Source organism: Macaca mulatta, chromosome 4, assembly GCF_049350105.2.
Source record: "Macaca mulatta isolate MMU2019108-1 chromosome 4, T2T-MMU8v2.0, whole genome shotgun sequence".
NCBI lineage: Eukaryota > Metazoa > Chordata > Mammalia > Primates > Cercopithecidae > Macaca > Macaca mulatta.
This window is the reverse complement of record NC_133409.1, coordinates 77,047,531-77,069,130: the sequence shown is the minus strand read 5'-3', so window position 1 is coordinate 77,069,130 and position 21,600 is coordinate 77,047,531. Positions and strand designations below refer to the sequence as shown.

Here is a 21,600-nt window from a genome sequence, read left to right as displayed (position 1 = left end):
GTGCTGGTAGATTAGCCTACTGGAAACCAAACGAAACCCAAAAACAAACCCTCCTACCCAAAGTCTCCATTGTGCACACACTGGCCCAGGAGTTCTCAGCTCTGACTGCACAGCAGAAGCACCAGGGAGGCCTTTTAAAGATGCTGACGCTTGGGTCCCATCCCAGAGCAACTAAATCTGAATGACTGGGGGCTGAGGCCAGGCATCAACGTTTTAAGAAAGCTCCCCATCTAAAATCAGAAGAAAAACTTTCCTCTGAAATAGAAATCCTGCTTCAGGTTTTTAATAAAGGATCATGAAGAATTAAGTGAAAAGGCAAGTGTCAAAGCAGTGTGATCTCATTGGGATGGGGAGTAGAATTCTTTATATATATATATATATATATATATATATATATATTTTTTTTTTTTTTTTTTTTTTTTTTTTGAGATGGAGTCTCGCTCTGTCACCCAGGCTGGAGTGCAGTGGCACGATCTCGGCTCACTGCAACCTCCGCCTCCCGGGTTCACGCCATTCTCCTGCCTCAGCCTCTCAAGTAGCTGGGACTACAGGCGCCCGCCACCTCGCCTGGCTAATTTTTCGTATTTTCAGTAGAGATGGAGTTTCACAGTGTTAGCCAGGATGGTCTCGATCTCCTGACCTTGTGATCCACCCACCTCTGCCTCCCAAAGTGCTGGGATTACAGGCGTAAGCCACCGTGCCTGACCTCTCTTTTTATATTCTTAAAAAAAAAAAAGTGAAGATTGTCATTAGCTTTTTAATTTTTTTTCTTGAGACAGGGTCTCACTTTCTTGCCCAGGCTGAAGTGCAGTGGTGCAATCATGGCTCATTACAGACTTGACCTCTCTGGCTTAAGCGATCCTCCTGCCTCAGCACCTCCCCCAACTCCAGTAGCTGAGACTACAGGCATGCATCATTATGCCGGTCTTTTTTTTTTTTTTTTTTTTTTTTAAGGCAGAGTCATGCTCTGTCATCGAAGGTGGAGTGCAGTGGTGCCATCTTAGCACACTGCAACCTCCGCCTCCTGGGTTCGAGCGATTCTCATGCCTCAGCCTACCCAGTAGCTGTGTGTGCACATCACATCTGGCTAACTTTTGTATTTTTAGTAGAGATGGGGTTTCACAATGTTGGCCAGGAGGGTTTTGAACTTCTGGCCTCAAGTATCCACCTGCCTTGGCCTCCCAAAGTGCTGGGATTACAGGTATGAGACACCACGCCTGGCCTAATTTTTTTGATTTTTCAGTAGAGACAAGGTCTATGTTACCCAAGCTGTTCTGGAACTCCTAAGCTCAAGGGATCCTCCTGCCTTGGCCTCCCGAAGTGCTAGGATTACAGGTGTGAGCCATCACACCCAGCCTGCTATTCACATTTTAATTGTGGCTACTCCTGAGTGGTGAGATTATGGTCGAGTTGTATTTTCTTTTGTTTCCCTTTTTCAGTCTGCCTGCAATGAATGTGTGTCACTCATAAAAAGAGAACTTCAATTAAAAATAAAAACAGGCTGTGACAGGTATAGTTTTTTTAAAATTTTTATTTTAGATTCAGGGGGTGCACATACATGCTCATACCATGGATATACTGGGTATAGGTGGGGATTGGGTTTCTAGTGTACACATTACCCAAAGAGCGAACACTGTACTTAAGGAGTAGTTTTAAAGGGAGTGCAACATAACCAAAAGCTCAGTAGCCAAGATTAAATCATGTTGGGTGCAGCAGAAACAGGTTTTCAAGAAAGTAAATCAATTTTAGTGACGAACTTGAAAAGCATTCCTAAAACAGAGAATTAAAAAGCAATGAAAATAATGAGATAACAACATAAAGGTGTTAATCATGGAGAATTAATACATTTCTGAAGAAAACAAACAATACAGGTATTAAAGTTGTAACAGCTTATTCAAAAACATCAAAAGAATTCTCCCCAAAGCAAAACAAAACAAACCACCTGTTTGAAGAGATCAAGAAGACTCATGTATTCCAGGCAACATTAAGAAGTTTCAAAATTTCAAAGAAATAATTAACTGCAGAGGAACAAAGGAAAGGGAGGGAGGGATGAAGAATGACAGCCAACTAGAAAAAGAACAGCTGGGTGAGAAAACAAGAGATGAGCGAAGAGAATGCTCCTGCAGTCCAAACAGAAAGAGTTCTTCAAAAGTTAAGTCCAGGCCGGGCGCAGTGGCTCACGCCTGTAATCCCACCACTTTGGGAGGCTGGATCACTTGAGGTTAGGAGTTCGAGACCAGCCTGGCCAACATGGTGAAACCTCGTCTCTACTAAAAATACAAAATTAGCCAAGTGTGGTGGTGCATGCCTCTAGGGATGGCTGAAGCACTAGAATCACTTGAACCTGGGAGGTTGCAGTGAGCCGAGTTTACGCCATTGCACTTCAGCCTGAGCAACAGAGTGAGACCTTGTCTCAAAAAAAAAAAAAAGAATAAAGTTCAAACTGGACTCAGTACATTTCTGAGGACAATGAAAAAAATAGCCTAGTTTTTATGGAAATGGATTGTGATCCAAACATTCTATACGAGACTAATTATCATTCCAGAATGAAGGCAAAGATAAGAATGGTTTCAGAAATGTTAACTATCCTGACACCTTTCCTGGTAGAGTTGCTCAGAGACAGTTTTGAGATCAGTGAAAGCATCAGACTGCTGGTGGACTAGCTACCCAATGCTCTTTCTTAAGGAATTCTCCTCCTTCATCTGTTAGTTTCTGCATGGCATTGTGACAATGGGGAAAACAATGTATATGTGTGTGTATTTCTTTTTTTTTTTTTTTTTTTGAGACGGAGTCTCGCTGTGTCGCCCAGGCTGGAGTGCAGTGGCCGGATCTCAGCTCACTGCAAGCTCTGCCTCCCGGGTTTTTATGCCATTCTCCTGCCTCAGCCTCCCGAGTAGCCGGGACTACAGGCGCCCGCCACCTCGCCCGGCTAGTTTTTTGTATTTTTTAGTAGAGACGGGGTTTCACCGTGTTAGCCCGTTAGGATGGTCTCGAACTCCTGACCTTGTGATCCGCCCGTCTCGGCCTCCCAAAGTGCTGGGATTACAGGCTTGAGCCACCGCGCCCGGCTGTGTGTGTATTTCTATCTTCCCCTTTATCATTGTGCTCTTCTAGATTCAAGGTAACTCAATTTCATAACGATCTGCTTTATATATGAGGGAACTTCAAAAAGTTCATGGAAAAATAGAATTAAGGCCGGGCGCGGTGGCTCAAGCCTGTAGTCCCAGCACTTTGGGAGGCCGAGGCGGGTGGATCACGAGGTCAGGAGATCGAGACTATCCTGGCTAACATGGTGAAACCCCGTCTCTACTAAAAATACAAAAAACTAGCCGGGCGTGGTGGCGGGCGCCTGTAGTCTCAGCTACTTGGGAGGCTGAGGCGGAAGAATGGCGTGAACCCGGGAGGCGGAGCTTGCAGTGAGCCGAGATCAAGCCACTGCACTCCAGCCTGGGAGACACAGCAAGACTCTGTCTCAAAAAACAAACAAACAAACAAACAAACAAACAAACAAACAAAAAACTAAAAAAAATAGAATTAAAAGATAAAAATATATTTTTTTTGTTTCTCAACATAAGCTCCATTAAGTTCAAGCAATGATACCAGCCATTCAGTCTATCCCTAAAGAACTGACGGTCCTAGGAAATTAACCATGTCAATGCAGTCTTTTTTATTAACTGAAGAAAAACAGGTGCCCTTTAGGGATTTTTTTAAGATTGGGAAACAAAAAGAAGTCAGAAGGACCCAAATCAGGACTGGGAGAGGGATACCTAATGATTTTTAATAGAAACTCTAGCTAAACTGCCCTTGCTCTATGAGAGGAATGCGCAAGGGCATTGTCACAGTGGAGGGCCCTCTGGTGAAGCTGTCCCAGGTGTTTCTCTGCTAAGCTTTGGCTTTCTGGAAATACTCTCATAAACAGATGATATCTTTATTTGGCCCTCCAAAAAGTCAACAGGCAAAATGACTTGAGGATCCAAAACACTGTTACCATGACCTTTGCTCTTGATCGGTCTGCTTTTGCTGTGACTGGACCTCTTCCACCTCTTGGTAGCCATTGTTTTGCATTTTGTCTTGAGGGTCATACTGGTAAAGCCATGTTTCTCTCTGTGACAATTTTTTTTTTTTAATGTTTGCAAAATAATTAGATACTTTATTTTACAGCTCAGCAAAAGAAATATCACTGGATATTTTGAGCAAAAGGACTCGGACGACTATAGATTTTTTGTTTTTTTTATTTTTATTTTTATTTTTATTCTTTTTGAGACGGAGTCTCGCTCTGTTCCCCAGGCTGGAGTGCAGTGGCGCGATCTCGGCTTACTGCAAGCTCTTCCTCCCGGGATCATGCCATTCTCCTGCCTCAGCCTCCTGAGTAGCTGGGACTACAGGCGCCTGCCACCGCGCCCGGCTAATTTTTTTGGTAATTTTAGTAGAGACTGGGTTTCACCGTGGTCTCGATCTCCTGACCTTGTGATCCACCCGCCTTAGCCTCCCAAAGTGTTGGGATTACAGGCGTGAGCCACTGCGCCCGGCCTAACTATAGATTTTTTGAACGAGTAGCGAATACTCTGCATGATGACTGTGCCTTTCTCTCTGCATTTGGGTATCTTATTTAAACGTGTGTTAGTGGGTTGGTTTGGTTGCCATGTTAAATTCCTGTTGTATCTGGTCATTTTCTGAAGATGATCTCTCCCAAAATGATCTCAGTCCTCTTAAAATCACCAAGCAGTCTTTATGCCTGTCTCTGAATTCTTCTTAAGGTTTTAAAAGTCTGTTTTTCTTTGTTACAATTCTTTGAAGAAATGCTTCAGGATCTTGATCTCCCTTGTTTAACATTTCCATCGAAAGCTCTGCTTTTGTCTGCGGCTGACCTGGGCTCGATGGTTTTTGTCATCCATTGAGTGGAAAGTGTGCTCAACTTTAATTTTTCAGTCAGATTTACAAAAGCTGAACCAACTGAGAAGCATATTGTATTGGCTATCGTTTCTGCTGTTAATCATTGGTCCTCTTCAAGTAGGGCATGAGATAATTTTTTCCTCACGAAGTGACATGGTCTGCTGCTGTAGGTTTCATCTTCAACATTGTCTCGTCCTTTCTTAAAAGGAATTATCCATCTTTTTTTTTTTTTTTTTCTTTTCCTGGGGCAGAGTCTCGCCCAGGCTGGAGTGCAGTGGTGCAGTCTCGGCTCACTACAACCTCTGCCTCCCGGGTTCACGCCATTCTCCTGCCTCAGCCTCCCAAGTAGCTGGGACTACAGGCGCCCGCCACCACGCCCGGCTAACTTTTTGTATTTTCAGTAGAGACGGGGTTTCACCGTGTTAGCCAGGATGGTGTTGATCTCCTGACCTCGTGATCTGCCCGCCTCGGCCTCCCAAAGTGCTGGGATTACAGGCGTGAGACACCGTGACCGGCCAAAATGAATTATCCATTTGTAAACTGATTTCCTTGGGGTGTTGTTCCTATAAACTTTTGGCAAAGCATCAATGATTGCACCATTCTTCCACCTAAGCTTTGCCATAAATTTGATGTTTGTTCTTGCTTCAGTTTTAGCAGAATTCATATTGTTCTGACAGAGGCTCTATTTAAACTGATACCCTTCTTAGTGCCTCAAACTAGATCCTGTTCGGACATGTTATAATGTTGAGTTTATTTTGTTGCAAAAATTTTTGAAATCTAAGCATAATTTTTTTATAATATGCATTTTCCATGAACTTTTTGAAGACCTCTTGTATGTTAACTCCCATTCATTTTAATAGTCTTTAAAGAAGGGCATTCCTGTTTACACAAATGAGTACTCATTTGAGGCACAAAGAAATCCAATCAATGAAACATCTGAGATTCCAGAGCTAGTAAGCAGAGATCTGACACTTGGACTCAAGGAATCTGGATTCAATCAGTGCTTTTTTTTTGAGACGGGAGTCTCGCTCTGTCACCCTGGTTGGAGTGCAGTGGCACGATCTCAGCTCACTGCAACCTCCGCCTCCTGGGTTCACGCCATTCTCCTGCCTCAGCCTCCCAAGTAGCTGGGACTACAGGTACCCAACCACACCTGGCTAATTTTTTGTATTTTTAGTAGAGACGGGGTTTCACCATGGTCTCTATCTCCTGACCTTGTGATCCGCCCACCTCGGCCTCCCAAAGCGCTGGAATTACAGGCGTGAGCCACCGTGCCCCGCCCCAATCAGTGCTCTTAATCACTTGCCCATCTTGAGAACCGTGTTTTTTAAAAAAGCTTATCCAATAATCTCAACCATAGACATTTCAGTGTTACCTTTGCTGCAAATGAAATTGAGTTACATACACTTGGGAATATTTATTGACTATATTTGGAAACTGCATAATTTCTCCATCCTTAAAATATACCCCTTCCCCACCTGTTAAGTTTGTTAAGGTAGAATGATCTCAGTATTTTAGTTACAGCAGAGGTTTTTTGTCAGAGCTTTTACTCCTAGTTTCTTGTCAGCTAAGATTTATTGTATAACTACAAAATAGAGTAGTAAGTACATTATCAGCTTCTCAGAAAAAAGTACAATTATGTCAAATCACCTGTTCTAGATAATATAAAGAGCAATAAAATCATTAATCATTTGGATTACCACCTATAATGCCTATCAGAAATAAAATGCAGTAGTGTTTGTTGCCTATTATCTGTAATGCTGTTACCATTCACCAAAACTGATTTCTCAAAATACATTTTTATATCAATCAACTGTGATGTTAGATAGGATCCCTGGAATTTTAAATTAATCACATGAAATTTCACAAGGAAATTGGAATTCAAGGAATTAAGACCTTGAACTTTGACCTAATACAGTATTAAAAGAAAAAAACCTTTATTGAGAAATATAACACTCAATATCACGGCTTTAGTCCATAGTTCTGTGACTGATCAGCTACCTTCCATAACTTATGATTCTTTTATGGTTAAGATTTTTTTTTTTTTTTTTTTTTTTTTTTAAAGAGACAAAGTTTCACTCTATCACCCAGGCTGCAGTGCAGTGGTACCTTCTTGGCTTACTGTAGCTTCAAACTCCTGGGCTTTAGTGATGCTCCTGCCTCCAGTTAAGACATTTTAATGCTACCTTTAGGACTTTTTTTTTTTTTTTTTTTTAAATAGTAGTAAATTTCTTGGTGCCAAGCACCAACATCCTTGCTCTGGACATTTAAAGTATGCCAAATCAAATAATGCTAGTCAGATTCCAACAAACAGCCTAGGTAAATGTCACTTATTTCCTGTTCACTCATAGTTGGACATGTCAGCTAAGTGGTTACAGGTGGGCTTCCTATCATTCACATCACTCTATCTTTCTTAATAACGTCCAGAGAAAGAAAGATTTAACATTTGCCCCAACACAACTTTTAATAAATAAGAGCTAATATTTTCCTTCACTTATTTCACTTAATACTCTTTGCAGTCACTGTTCAATAGTTTTCTCCTAAATATCTTTTTTTCTCTTTTTTACTTCAGTGGCAAAAATCTTAATACCTTTTTAACTCTGGGATACTATCAAAAATTTTCTAAGTTTCATGTTAATATGAAAGGTTGGTAACAAATGCCTGAGGAATACTAAAAGTTGATTTAGACATGCCTGAAATATAAGATACATTAGTAACATTTTAGTATAGCTGGAAATTCTTTTTTTTCTTGCTTTTTTTGTTTTTTTTTTTGAAACAGAGTCTCCCTGTCGCCCAGGCTGGAGTGCAGTGCTGCCATCTCAGCTCACTGCAAGCTCCACCTCCTGGGTTCACACCATTCTCCTGCCTCAGCCTCCCGAGTAGCTGGGACTATAGGCGCCTGCCACCTCGCCCGGCTCATTTTTTGTATTTTTAATAGAGATGGGGTTTCACCATGTTAACTAGGATGATTTCGATCTCCTGACCTTGTGAGCCGCCCGCCTCGGCCTCCCAAACTGCTAGGATTATAGGTGTGAGCCACCGCGCCCGGCCTGGAAATTCTTTTTTTTTTTTTTTTTTTTTGAGACGGAGTCTCGCTCTGTCACCCAGGCTGGAGTGCAGTGGCCGGATCTCAGCTCACTGCAAGCTCCGCCTCCCGGGTTCACGCCATTCTCCTGCCTCAGCCTCCCGAGTAGCTGGGACTACAGGCGCCTGCCACCTCGCCCGGCTAAGTTTTTGTATTTTTAGTAGAGACGGGGTTTCACTGTGTTAGCCAGGATGGTCTCGATCTCCTGACCTCGTGATCCGCCCGTTTCGGCCTCCCAAAGTGCTGGGATTACAGGCTTGAGCCACCGCGCCCGGCCTGGAAATTCTTAAGAATCATCTTTTACTTAACAAGTTTTAGTACTACTAACTCATCAAAATTTTTTGCATTGCTATGAGGGAATGAAAACTGTGAACTGTATAGACTGTTATATGGGTGGGAATCATGTAAAATATACCTAACTGAAAATCTCCAGATTCAGTAATGCTGTGTAAGTGAGTAAAAATGGTACACAAGTGCTTTGAATAAACATACCATAAGGAAGCAGGTAAAACAGATTTGATAAGATTCTACATGTCATGAAAATTCTCTTTTCTCTTGGAAAATTCCCATTTTAGGAACTCATCCCAATGACATTACCTTTAGGAAGGGAAGCAAAGCCCCTCTCAGTGTTATTGTTTTTGCCTTCAATTGATCACAGAACTCTCTCTTGCTATACACACACACACACACACACACACATTTTTTTTTTTGGAGACAGGGTCTCTGTCACTCAGGCTGGACTGCAGTGGCAATGATCAAGGTTCACTGCAGCCTCAACCTCCTGGGCTTAAGCCATCCTTCTACCTCAGTCTCCCCAGTGGTTGGGACAACAGGCAGATAATTTTTGTAGTTTTTTGTAGAGACAGGGTTTCGACTTCTGGGCTCAAGCGATCTGCCTGCCTCAGCCTTCCAAAGTGCTGGGATTACAGGTGTGAGCCATTGAGCCCAGGCCACAATATATTTTAATCTAGTAAGTCCTTTCCTGTTGGGCTGACTTTGCATATGGCTGTTCCTATTTTTCCTTTTTATTGAGATGGAGTCTTGCTCTGTCACCCAGGCTGGAGTGCAGTGGCTGGATCTCAGCTCACTGCAAGCTCCACCTCCCGGGTTCCCGCCATTCTCCTGCCTCAGCCTCCCGAGTAGCTGGGACTACAGGCGCCCGCTACCTCGCCCGGCTAGTTTTTTGTATTTTTTAGTAGAGATGGGGTTTTACCGTGTTAGCCAGGATGGTCTCGATCTCCTGACTTCGTGATCCGCCCGTCTTGGCCTCCCAAAGTGCTGGGATTACAGGCTTGAGCCACCGCACCCAGCCCCTATTTTTCTTTTTTAGGTAAGTTTGATAAGTATTCTTATAGGGAATAAGGTCAAGTAGAATTCTTTTTTTTTTTTTTTTTTTTTTGAGGCAGGGTCTCTCTGTTGTCCAGGCTAGAGTCCAGTGGTGTGTTTGTAGCAACCTCGGACTCCTGGGCTCAAGCAATCCTCCCACCTCAGCCTCCCTAAGCTGATTTCTTAATAAAAAAGAATACAGATGGGAAAATGTGGCCAAGAAAGTTTGAACAAGGAAAAACTAAAGATGCAAAGCAGCATGTGCCTTTCCCATTTGGTTGTTTCTAACCCTCTTAAAAAACAATATTCTATTTTCAGGGAAATGCAAACTGTAGTTTACATTAGTTTTACATCTTCATCAATAGAGCTGGCTGGTATGCAGGTAGGATTTGTGAGACATACATAATGTCAAAGTCCCCACCTTGGCATATTCAAACAGCAAATCTATGACGTTTCTAACTGAAACCAAACAACCATATCCACACAGCAAAAATGCACAGTTCACAGGGATGAGCAAAATAAATACCTATGTTACACTGACAATTTAAAAGCACACTCCTGTATTAAAAAGGCAGGAAAAGCATTGACATTCGTATTTTAATAAAGGATAATAAAAGACAAATTACAGCCAACTGTTAAAGCCTTTTTTTTTTTTTTTAATTCTATGGTATAACAAAATCAGTTCAGGGGCTTTTTTTTCTGAACAAATGATCATGACCCCTTGGTCTTTCCTGTGGCATGCTCCTACAACAACCCTCTATGTCTAATCAGTCACCTATCAAGTGGCAAGTCTTTCACATTTGCTGCTTATAATTCCTAAATGGTCCATATTGAGTATTTTCATTTTTGGGTAAGGGAAAAAGCATTTTGGTCCATTAATTCACCCACTCGCTCCTGGAGGACATTAACCAATTCTGCTATTACAAAGACGTGAGTGTCATCAATGTCTTGAATGATGAACTTCTTCCCCAGGGCATTGGACTCATCCAAGTACAGCAGAAACTGCTTCATGGCAGGATCACTGTGAAGACAAACACATGATTGTAAGACCGCTTGTTGTCAAATCACACCACAGAGACTTGAGCAATTAAATTTGAACATGTAGAATTTTTAGAATGATTTTTAAAGTTCTGTTACTCAATCCCTCACTTCCTCTCTGCCTCAAGTGTTAACAATTTATAGACATGGCTTCATTTTAGAACTATTAGTGTAAGTTAAAGAGGCAGAGGCCAACGGCAAGATTTTTAAAGAATAATTTGTCACTAAGTGAAAAAAATGAAAGAATATTCAAAGCTTTGTAGTTAGTAGGGCCTAGAATCACAGCTTTCTTAACTGATTTAAAAAATGAATTTCTTCCTTGTCTATACCCATTACATCTAAGGAAACAGCAGGTGTTCAATGTCTTACCAGTGACAAATTAACTTACAAAACCAGTTAAACAGTCACTTTGATCAGGCAGGGTGTATAGCAAGAGTCATACCTGGATTCAACCCCAGCTTCATCACTTATTTGTGTGACCTTGAATAGAATACGTACTTATCTCCCAGAGCCTCTGTTTCCAAATACAAAAGTAAGGCTACCTAACAGAATTGTTTACGGAAATTAAAGGAGATAATGTCTAGGACAGTGCTTGGCTTGCAATAGGTACTCAAGGGAAGAGATCCAAATTCAATTTTATTAACTTGTGGTTTTTGCTTTGGAAAGAATAGGATTTACAGCAAAATGTCTCTTTCATAAAAACCCTGAATTGGCCGGGCGCGGTGGCTCAAGCCTGTAATCCCAGCACTTTGGGAGGCCGAGACGGGCGGATCACGAGGTCAGGAGATCGAGACCATCCTGGGTAACACAGTGAAACCCCGTCTCTACTAAAAATACAAAAACTTAGCCGGGCGAGGTGGCGGGCGCCTGTAGTCCCAGCTACTCGGGAGGCTGAGACAGGAGAATGGCGTGAACCCGGGAGGCGGAGCTTGCAGTGAGCTGAGATCCGGCCACTGCACTCCAGCCTGGGTGACAGAGCGAGACTCCGTCTCAAAAAAAAAAAAAAAAAATAAATAAATAAAAAAAAAAAAAAAAAAAAAAACCCTGAATTATGACAAAGGACACTCTTTAGATCTAATACACAATGTGTTTAGCAAAAAATAAATATAAAAATGTCAAGCTGCACCACAGATTTTTGCAATTCTTGAGAAAACAATCTCACATAATCTTTTGGTGTCTTGAGAACTGTCAATATCAATTGTAAAGGTAACAATTTAATACAAAAGATGTCACTATAATTTACTGAAAACAAGAAAAATAAGGTTTAAGTACAAGCACAGGTATTAACTGATGCTAACACAGGAATTACTTCTATTCATAGATGAGTATGAGCCTCAGAACTGATTTGGGGGACTTTGGCTTTTACCAAGTGACATGATTTAACTTACAAACTGACTTAAAGTTTAATTGTAAGGATCATATTGGCTGCTGGGTTGAGAAAAGACTGGGAGTGGCAGAGGCAAGGATGGAAGCAGGGGACCCATGAGGTGACATCCAGGCAAGAGATGATGATTTTGATGTAGGTGGTAATAGTGGAGGTGATGAGAAGTGGTTGAATTCTAGATATATACTGACATAAAACCAACATAATTTGCTAATACTGGACATGAGCTTTGAGAAAGAGGGACAAGGAAACTCCAAGATTTTTGGTCTGAGCAAATGGAAGACTGGAGATTTTTACTGAGATAAAGAGGAATGTGTAAGAAGAGGTTTGCAGGTAAGATCAAGTTTGGTTTTAGGGAGGGCATAGTGGCTTATGCTGTAATCCCAGCACTTTGAGAGGCCTAGGCTGGAGGATGGCTTGAGGTCAGGAGTTAGAGACTAGCCTGGACAGCACAGTGAGATATCCTGACTGTATTAAAAAAAAAAAAAAAAAAAAAAAAGGTTTAGTTTTTGATGTTATATTTTGAGATGCCTACTGGCCCCTGAGTGAAGAAGTTGAGTAAGAAGTGACCACTGAGGTAGAAAGAAAACCCAAAGAGTCCTGAAAGCGACGTGAACAAAGGCTACTCAGGAAGTGGGAGTGATCAATTCTGTCAAAAGCTTACAGGGTATAGCAAGATAAGGACTGAAAATTGCCCACTGTATTCAGAAAGTCACTGGACCTTGACAATAGCAGTTTTGGTGGAGTCATAATAGGGAAAGCATGACTGGAGTGGGTGTCATATGGGAGGAGAGAAATCAGAGACAGTGAAGAGAACCAAGTCTTCTCTTTACTGAGAAATTTTGCTACAATGACCAGAAAGGTAGATTGGAAGCTAGAAAGGGGTGGGAATCTGAACAGATGGGAATATCAATAGACCATAGGTCTGGCGAAGTTGAAGAAATGATGGGGTGAGGTATTAGAGGGAGTGAACTCAAAAGAGGAGGTGGTGGTCAGAGGCTGATGCCTGAAATGAGACTGAAGAGCTGGCATGTGGGTAAGGAAGGACAAGTCTAGCTACAACTATGAGAATGAGTGGCTGTGATGAGGTGGAGGATAAGCTCAGTGGAAAAGGAGGTCAGGGAACTGGGAGAACAGCATTATCCTGATACCAAACCCTGGTAGAGACACAACAAAAAATGAGAATTTTAGGCCAATATCCCTGACGAACATCAATGTGAAAATCCTCGCCGGGCGCGGTGGCTCACGCCTGTAATCCCAGCACTTTGGGAGGCCGAGGCGGGCGGATCACAAGGTCAGGAGATCGAGACCACGGTGAAACCCCGTCTCTACTAAAAATACAAAAAATTAGCCGGGCGCGGTTGTGGGCGCCTGTAGTCCCAGCTACTCGGGAGGCTGAGGCAGGAGAATGGCGTGAACCCGGGAGGCGGAGCTTGCAGTGAGCCGAGATCGCGCCACTGCACTCCAGCCTGGGCGACAGAGTGAGACTCCGTCTCAAAAAAAAAAAAAAAAAAAAAAAAGAAAATCCTCAATAAAATACTGGCAAACTGAATCCAGCAGCACGTTGAAAAGCTTATCCACCACGATCAAGTAGGCTTCATCCCTGGGACGCAAGGCTGGTTCAACATATGCAAATCAATAAATGTAATCCATCACATAAACAGAACCAATGACAAAAACCACATGATTATCTCAAAAGATGCAGAAAAGGCCTTCGACAAAATTTAACAGCAGAAAAGGCCTTCGACAAAATTCAACAGTCTTTCATGCTAAAAACTCTCCATAAACTAGGTATCGATGGAATGTATCTCAACATAATAAGAGCTAATTATGACAAACCTACAGCCAATATCATACTGTATGGGCAAAAACTGGAAGCATTCCCTTTGAAAATCGGCACAAGACAAGAATGCTCTCTTTCACCACTCCTATTCCACATAGTATTGAAGTTCTGGCCAGGGCAATCAGGCAAGAGAAAGCAATAAAGGGTATTCAGATAGGAAGAGAGGAAGTCAAATTGTCTCTGTTTGCAGATGACATGATTGTATATTTAGAAAACCCCATCATCTCAACCCAAAATCTTAAGCTGATAAGCAACTTCAGCAAAGTTTCAGGATACAAAATCAACATGCAAAAATCACAAACATTCCTATACACCAATAACAGAGAGCCAAATCATGAGTGAACTCCCAATCACAACTGCTACTAACAGAATAAAATACCTAGGAATGCAACTTACATGGGATGTGAAGGACCTCTTCAAGGAGAACTATTAACCACTGCTCAAGGAAATAAGAAAGGAAACAAACAAAGGGAAAAACATTCTATGCTCATGAATAGGAAGAATCAATATCGTGAAAATGGCCTTACTGCCCAAAGTAATTTATAGATTCAATGCTATCCCCATCAAGCTACCACTGGCTTTCTTCACAGAATTGGAAAAAACTACTTTAAACTTCATATGGAACCCAAAAAGAGCCCACATAGCCAAGACAATCCTGGGCAAGAAGAACAAAGCTGGAGCCATCACACTACCTGACTTCAAACTATACTACAAGGCCACAGTAACCAAAACAGCGTGGTACTAGTACCACAACAGATATATAGACCAATGGAACAAAACGGAGGCCTCAGAAATAACACCACACATCTACCACCATCTGATCTTTCACAAACCTGACACACACAAGCAATGGGGAAAAGATTCCCTATTTAATACATGATGTTGGGAAAACTGGCTAGCCATACGCAGAAAACTGAAACTGGACCCTTTCCCTATACCTTATACAAAAATCAACTCAAGATGGATCAAAGACTTAAACATAACACCTAGGACCATAAAAATCCTAGAAGAAAACCTGGACATAGACATGGGCAAAGACTTCATGTCTAAAACACGAAAGCAATGGCAACAAAAGCCAAAATTGACAAATGGGATCTAATTACACTAAAGAGCTTCTGCACAGATAGAAGAAACTATCATCAGAGTGAACAGGCAACCTACAGAATGGGAGAAAATTTTTGCAATCTACCGGTCTGACAAAGGGCTAATATACAGAATCTACAAAGAATTTAAACAAATTTACAAGAAAAAAGCAAACAACCCCATCAAAAAATGGGCAAAGGATATGAACAGACACTTTTCAAAAGAAGACATCTATGCAGTCAACAGACATATAAAAAAAAAATGCTCATCATCACTGGTCATTAGAGAAATGCAAATCAAAACCACAATGAGATACCATCTCACACCAGTTAGAATGGCAATCATTAAAAAGTCAGGAAACAACAGATGCTGGAGAGGTTGTGGAAAAATAGGAAAGTTTTTACAGTGTTGGTGGGAGTGTAAATTAGTTCAACCATTGTGGAAGACAATGTAGCAATTCCTCAAGGATCTAGAACTAGAAATACCATTTGACCCAGCAATTCCATTACTTGGTATATACCCAAAGGATTATAAATCATTCTGCAATAAAGATACATGCATACATATGTTTATTGTGGCACTATTCACAATAGCTAAGACTTGGAACCAACCTAAATGTCCATCAATGATAGACTGGATTAGGAAAATGCAGCACATATACACCATGGAATACTATGCAGCCATAAAAAAGGATGAGTTCATGTCCTTTGTAGGGACATGGGTGAAGCTGGAAACCATCATTCTCAGCAAACTATCACAAGATCAGAAAACCAAACACCACATGTTCTCACTCATAAGTGGGATTTGAACAATGAGAACACATGGACACAGTGGGTGATCATCACACACCAGGGCCTGTGGGGGGGGGCGTCTAAGGGAGGGATAACATTAGGAGAAATACCTAGTGTAGGTGATGGGTTGATGGGTGCAGCAAACTACCATGGCACATGTATACCTATGTAACAAAACTGCATGTTCTGTACATTTAACTCAGAACTTAAAGTATAATAATAATAATAATAATAATAATAAAGAAAGCTGAACAACTGATTTGCAACCTGGTACTCGTAGTCACTGGCCAGATCACCAGGTGGCCCATTACTCAAGACAACCACTGCAACCACAGATGCTGACCACATACTGTACCCTTCATGTGCTTTGCCCAGCCCAGCCTGCATACCTTATCCCTGATGTCAATTCCCATGCTTTGCCTAATCAAAAAGTCCCTGTCAGCTTTTGTGGGGATCAGCAGCAGAGTTCTTACTACTGTACTGTCTCCCTTGCATTTGTGGATAAACCCTGAATTAAAAGCCTCATCTGGGAAAACTGTGTAGCTGTGTTAATTTTTATTACATAGGGAGCCAAAGAGCTTGTGATCTGTAACAGCAATGTTAGTACCATAGCTACACTGCAAAGTTGATGGACCAGAGAATATTTCTAAAACATCTTGCTCATAGTAGGTACTCAAATGAGCAATTAAAATGCCAAGAGCCTGTGAGAGGATACAGGCAGAGAGGTTTAAATTACAGTTAGTTCTATCCCTATCAAATGATTTACTGTTGGGAACAGGTACCCCAAAATCTGGCCATAAACTGGCCCCAAAACTGGCCATATACGAAATCTCTGCAGCACTGTGACATATTCGTGATGGCCATGACACCCACGCTGGAAGGTTGTGGGTTTACTGGAACGAGGAAAAGGAACACCTGGCCCACCCAGGGCGGGAAAACCACTTAAAGGTATTCTTAAACCACAAACTAAAATAGCATGAGCGGATCTGTGCCTTAAGGACATGCTCCTGCTGCAGATAACTAGCCAAACCCATCCCTTTATTTCGGCCCATCCCTTTGTTTCCCATAAGGCATACTTTTAATCTATAATCTATAGAAACAATGCTTATCACTGGCTTGTTGTTAATAAATACGTGGGTAAATCTCTGTAAATCTCTGTTCGAGGCTCTCAGCTCTGAAGGCTGTGAGACTCCTAATTTCCCACTCCACACCTCTATATTTCTGTGTGTATGTCTTTTATTCCTCTAGCGCCGCTGGGTTAGGGTCTCCCCGACCGAGCTGGTCTCGGCAATTTACTATTTTGATTACGAAACCATTAACCTGTGAATATATATGGGTATAATTCTAAGACATACATATAACCTCTTAAAAAGCAAACATAGGCTGGGCGCGGTGGCTCACGCCTGTAATCCCAACACTTTGGGAGGCTGAGCCAGGTGGCTCACGAGGTCAGGAGTTCAAGACCAGCCTGGCCAAGATAGTAAAACCCTGTCTCTACTAAAACTTCAAAAATTAGCCAGGCATGGTGGCAGGTGCCTGTAATCCCAGTTACTTGAGAGGTTGAGGCAGGAGAATTGTTTGAACCCAGGCGGCAGAGGCTGAAGTGAGCCAAGATCGTGCCACTGCACTCCAGGCTGGGTGACAGAGTGAGACTCCGCCACCAAAAAAAAAAAAAAAAAAAGCAAATACCATATTATACTTAGTTTTATAATGGAGAGATAGTATATGTAAAGTTTAGTAGCTTGGGCTCTGGAGCCACAATACTAGGATTTAAAAAAATCCCAGTTTAACAACAGCTGTGTAACTGAGCAATTGATTAATTTCCCTGCATCTCACCTTGTACATGCAATGGGGATGATAGCACCTACCTCAAAGGGCTGTTGTGAAAACTAAATTAATATTAGCAAGTGCTTCCATAGCACATGTCACATGGAAAACAGTGTTAATACAGGAATCCAGGTGTTTTTACTTAACATCATTGTGCAATGTCATTTCCCTGAATCACTTAAAATGTCTGAGAATATTTTAATAGCTATATTATTTGATTAAAATATGCCACAATCAACAAATTTCTTTTTCTAGCACATTAAATACACACATTTTTATTGGCAGTTCTGATCATTTCCTAAATTTTTTTTTTTTTTTGAAATGGAGTCTCACCATGTCACCCAGGCTGGAGTGCAGTGGCACGATCTTGGCTCACTGCAACCTCTGCCTCTTGGGTTCAAGTGATTATCCTGCCTCAGCCTCCCCAGTAGCTGGGATTATAGGCGTTTGCGACCATGCCTGGCTAATTTTTGTATTTGTAGTAGAGACAGGGTTTCACCATGTTGGCCAGGCTGGTCTCAAACTCCTGACTTCAAGTCATCCACCCGCCTCGGCCTCCCGAAGTGTTAGGATTACAGGAGTGAGCCACTGCGCCCAGTGATTTCCTAAACTTATAGAAACGGAGTTACTGTGTTAAAGGATATAAAAGCACAAAACACCCATCACAAGTTGCTTTCAGTTGTTTCTCAGGATTACACTTCCATCAGCAGCTTGGTGGCATGCCTGCTTTTTAAAAGCTATGACTGAAGACAACAGCCTCCTCATTTACAAGCTATTTTGATATATAACATGCTAAATGGAGGCCTAGTATACACATCTGTTTTGAACTAAAACTTTATCAAGAATCTCATCTTATCCACTGTGAATCTCACTGTAGGACTAGAGAGGCTATAAAGGAACATTAACAAATTTGGAATTTTGCCTGAGATCACAAACCCGGACTCAATTCTGTTAACAAAATTCATTCGGTAAACAAATATTTACTAAGCCATAGCTATATATGTGTATGTGTATCTCTTTCTCTCTCTGTCTCTGTCTCAGGCACTGTTTTGGGTGCCTGGAAAACTTCAGTGAACATGGCCCTACTGAGAAGCAAAGGCTGAGAAAAGATTTATACATGCTGAGAAAAAAACAGAACAATGGTTAGATTGGTTTTGTCATACTTCTTACTAGCTTCTCAGAAACAATACAGGTTTAGAAGCCAAACTCATAAGGATAAGGGTGGTTTAATAATACATATTTCTCCAGATTCTTTGCTATTGTGATGTAAACTGGTTGGAATTTGCACCTTGCCAACAAATTTTTGCTGAAGCACTTGCCAAACCAATTGTGGCAACTGTTAAACCAGAGGTCTGCTCCAGCATCTGGAACTGGACACAGACATACTGTGGTCATGTGTTGCTTGCTTTGGGAATTGCTTGGGAGGCTAGACTTGGGAGAATACTTACTGTGAGCCTGGCAGTTAATGGTGGATCCCAACAAAGAGGAAGTTTTCACCAACCTTTCAGTTTTGACATAAAAATGTAAATTTATAAACATAAAACTTTTTTTTATAGCCTTCAATTTTAGTATGTGATAAGCCCTTGGGAGTTAAGAATTTAACTATATCCAAGTGCCCTGATTTTTCAATTCACTGAAGGTCAGAATAAATGGCCATCATCATAATTTGGTTTACTTCTTTAGCAAATCTCTGCAGACTTAAAAATCAGTTAAACATAACTGATAGAAATGGAGCTTAAATATGGCAGTAAGTGAAGCCAACTTAAGATATATGTGGAACAGCACTATATAAGTTATTACACATTAGCTTATATTAATACAATGATGGGACTGGAATTTGGAGAGATTCAAATTGGAGAGATTCCTGTGACAGTGGAAGCAGCTGTGAGATAGGAATTCAGCAGAACTAGTTTCTAAGACAGGAGAGACAGTAAACAACAGGTCAGAAGACCCGACTGATAAGCGAGGATACAGTAAAGAAACCAGCCAGAACCAAGATGGTGACAAAAGCAGCCTTCACCACTATCATACACTAATCATAATGCATGAGCTTATGTTGTTGGCAGTGTCCAAGGGTTTGGTCCTTCTCCTCCTCAGCTTTGCCATCACAGTAAACAGTATCATTATCCACGCACTGGCTCATATTAGAGGCACAGAAAGGTAGACAGTAGTATTTTCAGACAATGGGAGTGTCCACAGAGCAGGGTTCCTAGACATTGGATTGCTTTGAGGACCTCAACCCTGCCCATTTATGGTTTTTAGTTTCTCCTCTGGAATGTATCTAAAGGAATTTAAGAAACCTTCTCCACTTGGCTCTCTTGTTTTTCTCTTTAAAGTCTACAGTTTGTAATGGTAAAGACTTAAGCAAGTTCCTGAACTCTTTCAGGACCTAAAATTCTAGTCATGTTTGAGGAGAATGCAAGCACTGTTCCTCTAAAGATGACTCATCTAACAAATATGCTGCCTCTGATCATGCCAGTTCCATCAATTCAACAGAGGGACTGAAATCTGGCACTAGGAACTTTGCAACAAAATCTGTGCCACTTGTTAAAAGTGAAAGACTTGATTTCATTCATATCTTAAAAACAACAGGGTTTTAGAAAAGACACACACGTAAGTCAAGATTCAATATTTAAACTTAAAACTCATGAAGTATCAAAACTACTAACCATTCTATAAGCACTCCTTTCAAGACGTTGACCATGTTTTCTTAGTCAGAAGGTTCAGATGACCTCAAGAATGCTAATAAAAAGAAGAAGGTAACACTGAATTAAAAATCATTAACTTTCATATACTTTGGGGACTGCCTCTGAAATGAGGCAAAATAATTAAGTGTCAATATTTAACAGTTAAGTCTATGAAAGACAGTTAACATTAAGAGACATTCTGATTTTTTAACAAAATTAAAATGAGTCTACTTGGAATATTGCCACATCTTACTTGCCAACCAACTCTACCCAAGGTCAATTAGCCCTAATAGAAGCAAGCAGCCTAACTCTACACCAGTGTGCCCAACCCAGGTGTAAACTGTCCGTTATTCAAAGGATTTCTTTTCCCATTCAGGAGAATGACAAAGGGTAAGATCCTGGGAGACAGGACTCAAAGATAGTTCTGAAAGGTGCTTCAAAAATTACACAGTGAGCCCAACCACCTCCTTTTAGTTTATATTTTATTTTATTGAGACAGGGTCTGGCTCTGTCGCCCAGGCTGGAGTGCAGTGGTGCGATCTCAGCTCACTGCAACCTCTTGCCTCCCAGGTTCAAGCCATTCTCCCACCTCAGCCTCTCGAGTAGCTGGAACTACAGGCATGAGCTACCAAGCCCAGCTAATTTATTGTATTGTATTGTGTATATATATATACACACACACACATATACTTTGCGACAGAGTCTCGCTCTGTCGCCCAGGCTGGAGTGCAGTGGCGTGATGGCGGCTGACTGCAACCTCTGCCTCCGGAGATCAAGAGATTCTCCTGCCTCAGCCTCCGAGCAGCTGGGACTACAGGCGCCCGCCACCACGCCAGGCTAATTTTTGCATTTTTAGTAGAGACGGGGTTTCACCATGTTGGCCAGGCTGGTCTTGAACTCCTGATCTCAAATGATCCACCTACCTCGGCGTCCCAAAGTGCTGGGACTACAGGCGTGAGCCACCGTGCCCGGCCAATTTATTGTATTTTTAGTGGAGACGGGGTTTCACCATGTTGGCCAGGCTGGTCTCGAACTCCTGGCCTCAAGTGATCCACCCGCCTCGGCCTCCCAATGAGCTGGGATTGCAGGCGTGAGTCACCGCGCCCGGCCCCAACCACCTCATTTTACAGATGAGGAGACCAAAGGAAGAGATTAAGCCGTAGTTCCCGGGGAAAGGGGAAAAAAGTACAAGCCAGGTTTCCAGATCTTGTGCCCCTTCACTAAATAAATCACGTCCTGTGCGGACCTAGGCTGGAAAGAAATCACTCAGCGTCCGCCCACTTAACTAACTTCCACTTACACCTGGGCGCAGGGCGAGCCCTAGCCCCACAGGAAACCCACGATTAAACGAGTGCGGAACTGCAGTGCGGCCCCGCCAGGAAGGGCCTGGAGAGAGTGGGGGACACCGCCCTGTGCCCCCAGCACCCGGTGGACAGGCTTCTTGGGCTTTCCTCTTCTTCCCCTCTTTCTTTGGGACCCCTCAGTCTGCCCACACCCCACTTTCCCCACCCACTCGGACGCTTGCCACACACCTCAGCCCACAGATGCAGAAGCGCCTCGGCGTCGCCGACACAGTGCGCCTGCGCCTATACGTCATCGCGCTAGGGACGCTGTTGTGAGTGGAGCGAGCCGGCAGTAGGCGG

At 42.2% G+C, this 21,600-nt stretch overlaps 1 protein-coding gene across 3 annotated transcripts; it reads right to left on the bottom strand.

Moving 5' to 3' along the window:
- Positions 1-9,939: 9,939 nt before the first annotated feature.
- On the bottom strand, positions 9,940-21,535 carry GTF2H5 (general transcription factor IIH subunit 5). 3 transcript variants are annotated; one of them, XM_015137050.3, is made up of 3 exons: positions 21,490-21,535; positions 19,940-20,012; positions 9,940-10,325 (listed from the first exon to the last, which is right to left on the bottom strand). In XM_015137050.3, exons 2-3 carry the CDS (start codon positions 19,972-19,974, stop codon positions 10,145-10,147), a joined length of 216 nt encoding a protein of 71 aa, XP_014992536.1. In that variant the 5' UTR covers positions 19,975-20,012; positions 21,490-21,535; the 3' UTR covers positions 9,940-10,144. The 3 variants fall into 3 exon arrangements, with proteins under 3 accessions (XP_014992536.1, XP_077854639.1, NP_001177898.1); XM_077998513.1 differs by lacking the exon at positions 21,490-21,535 and adding an exon at positions 21,258-21,274; NM_001190969.1 differs by lacking the exon at positions 21,490-21,535 and having other exon boundaries at positions 9,949-10,325.
- Between the last annotated feature and the right edge of the window lie 65 nt (positions 21,536-21,600).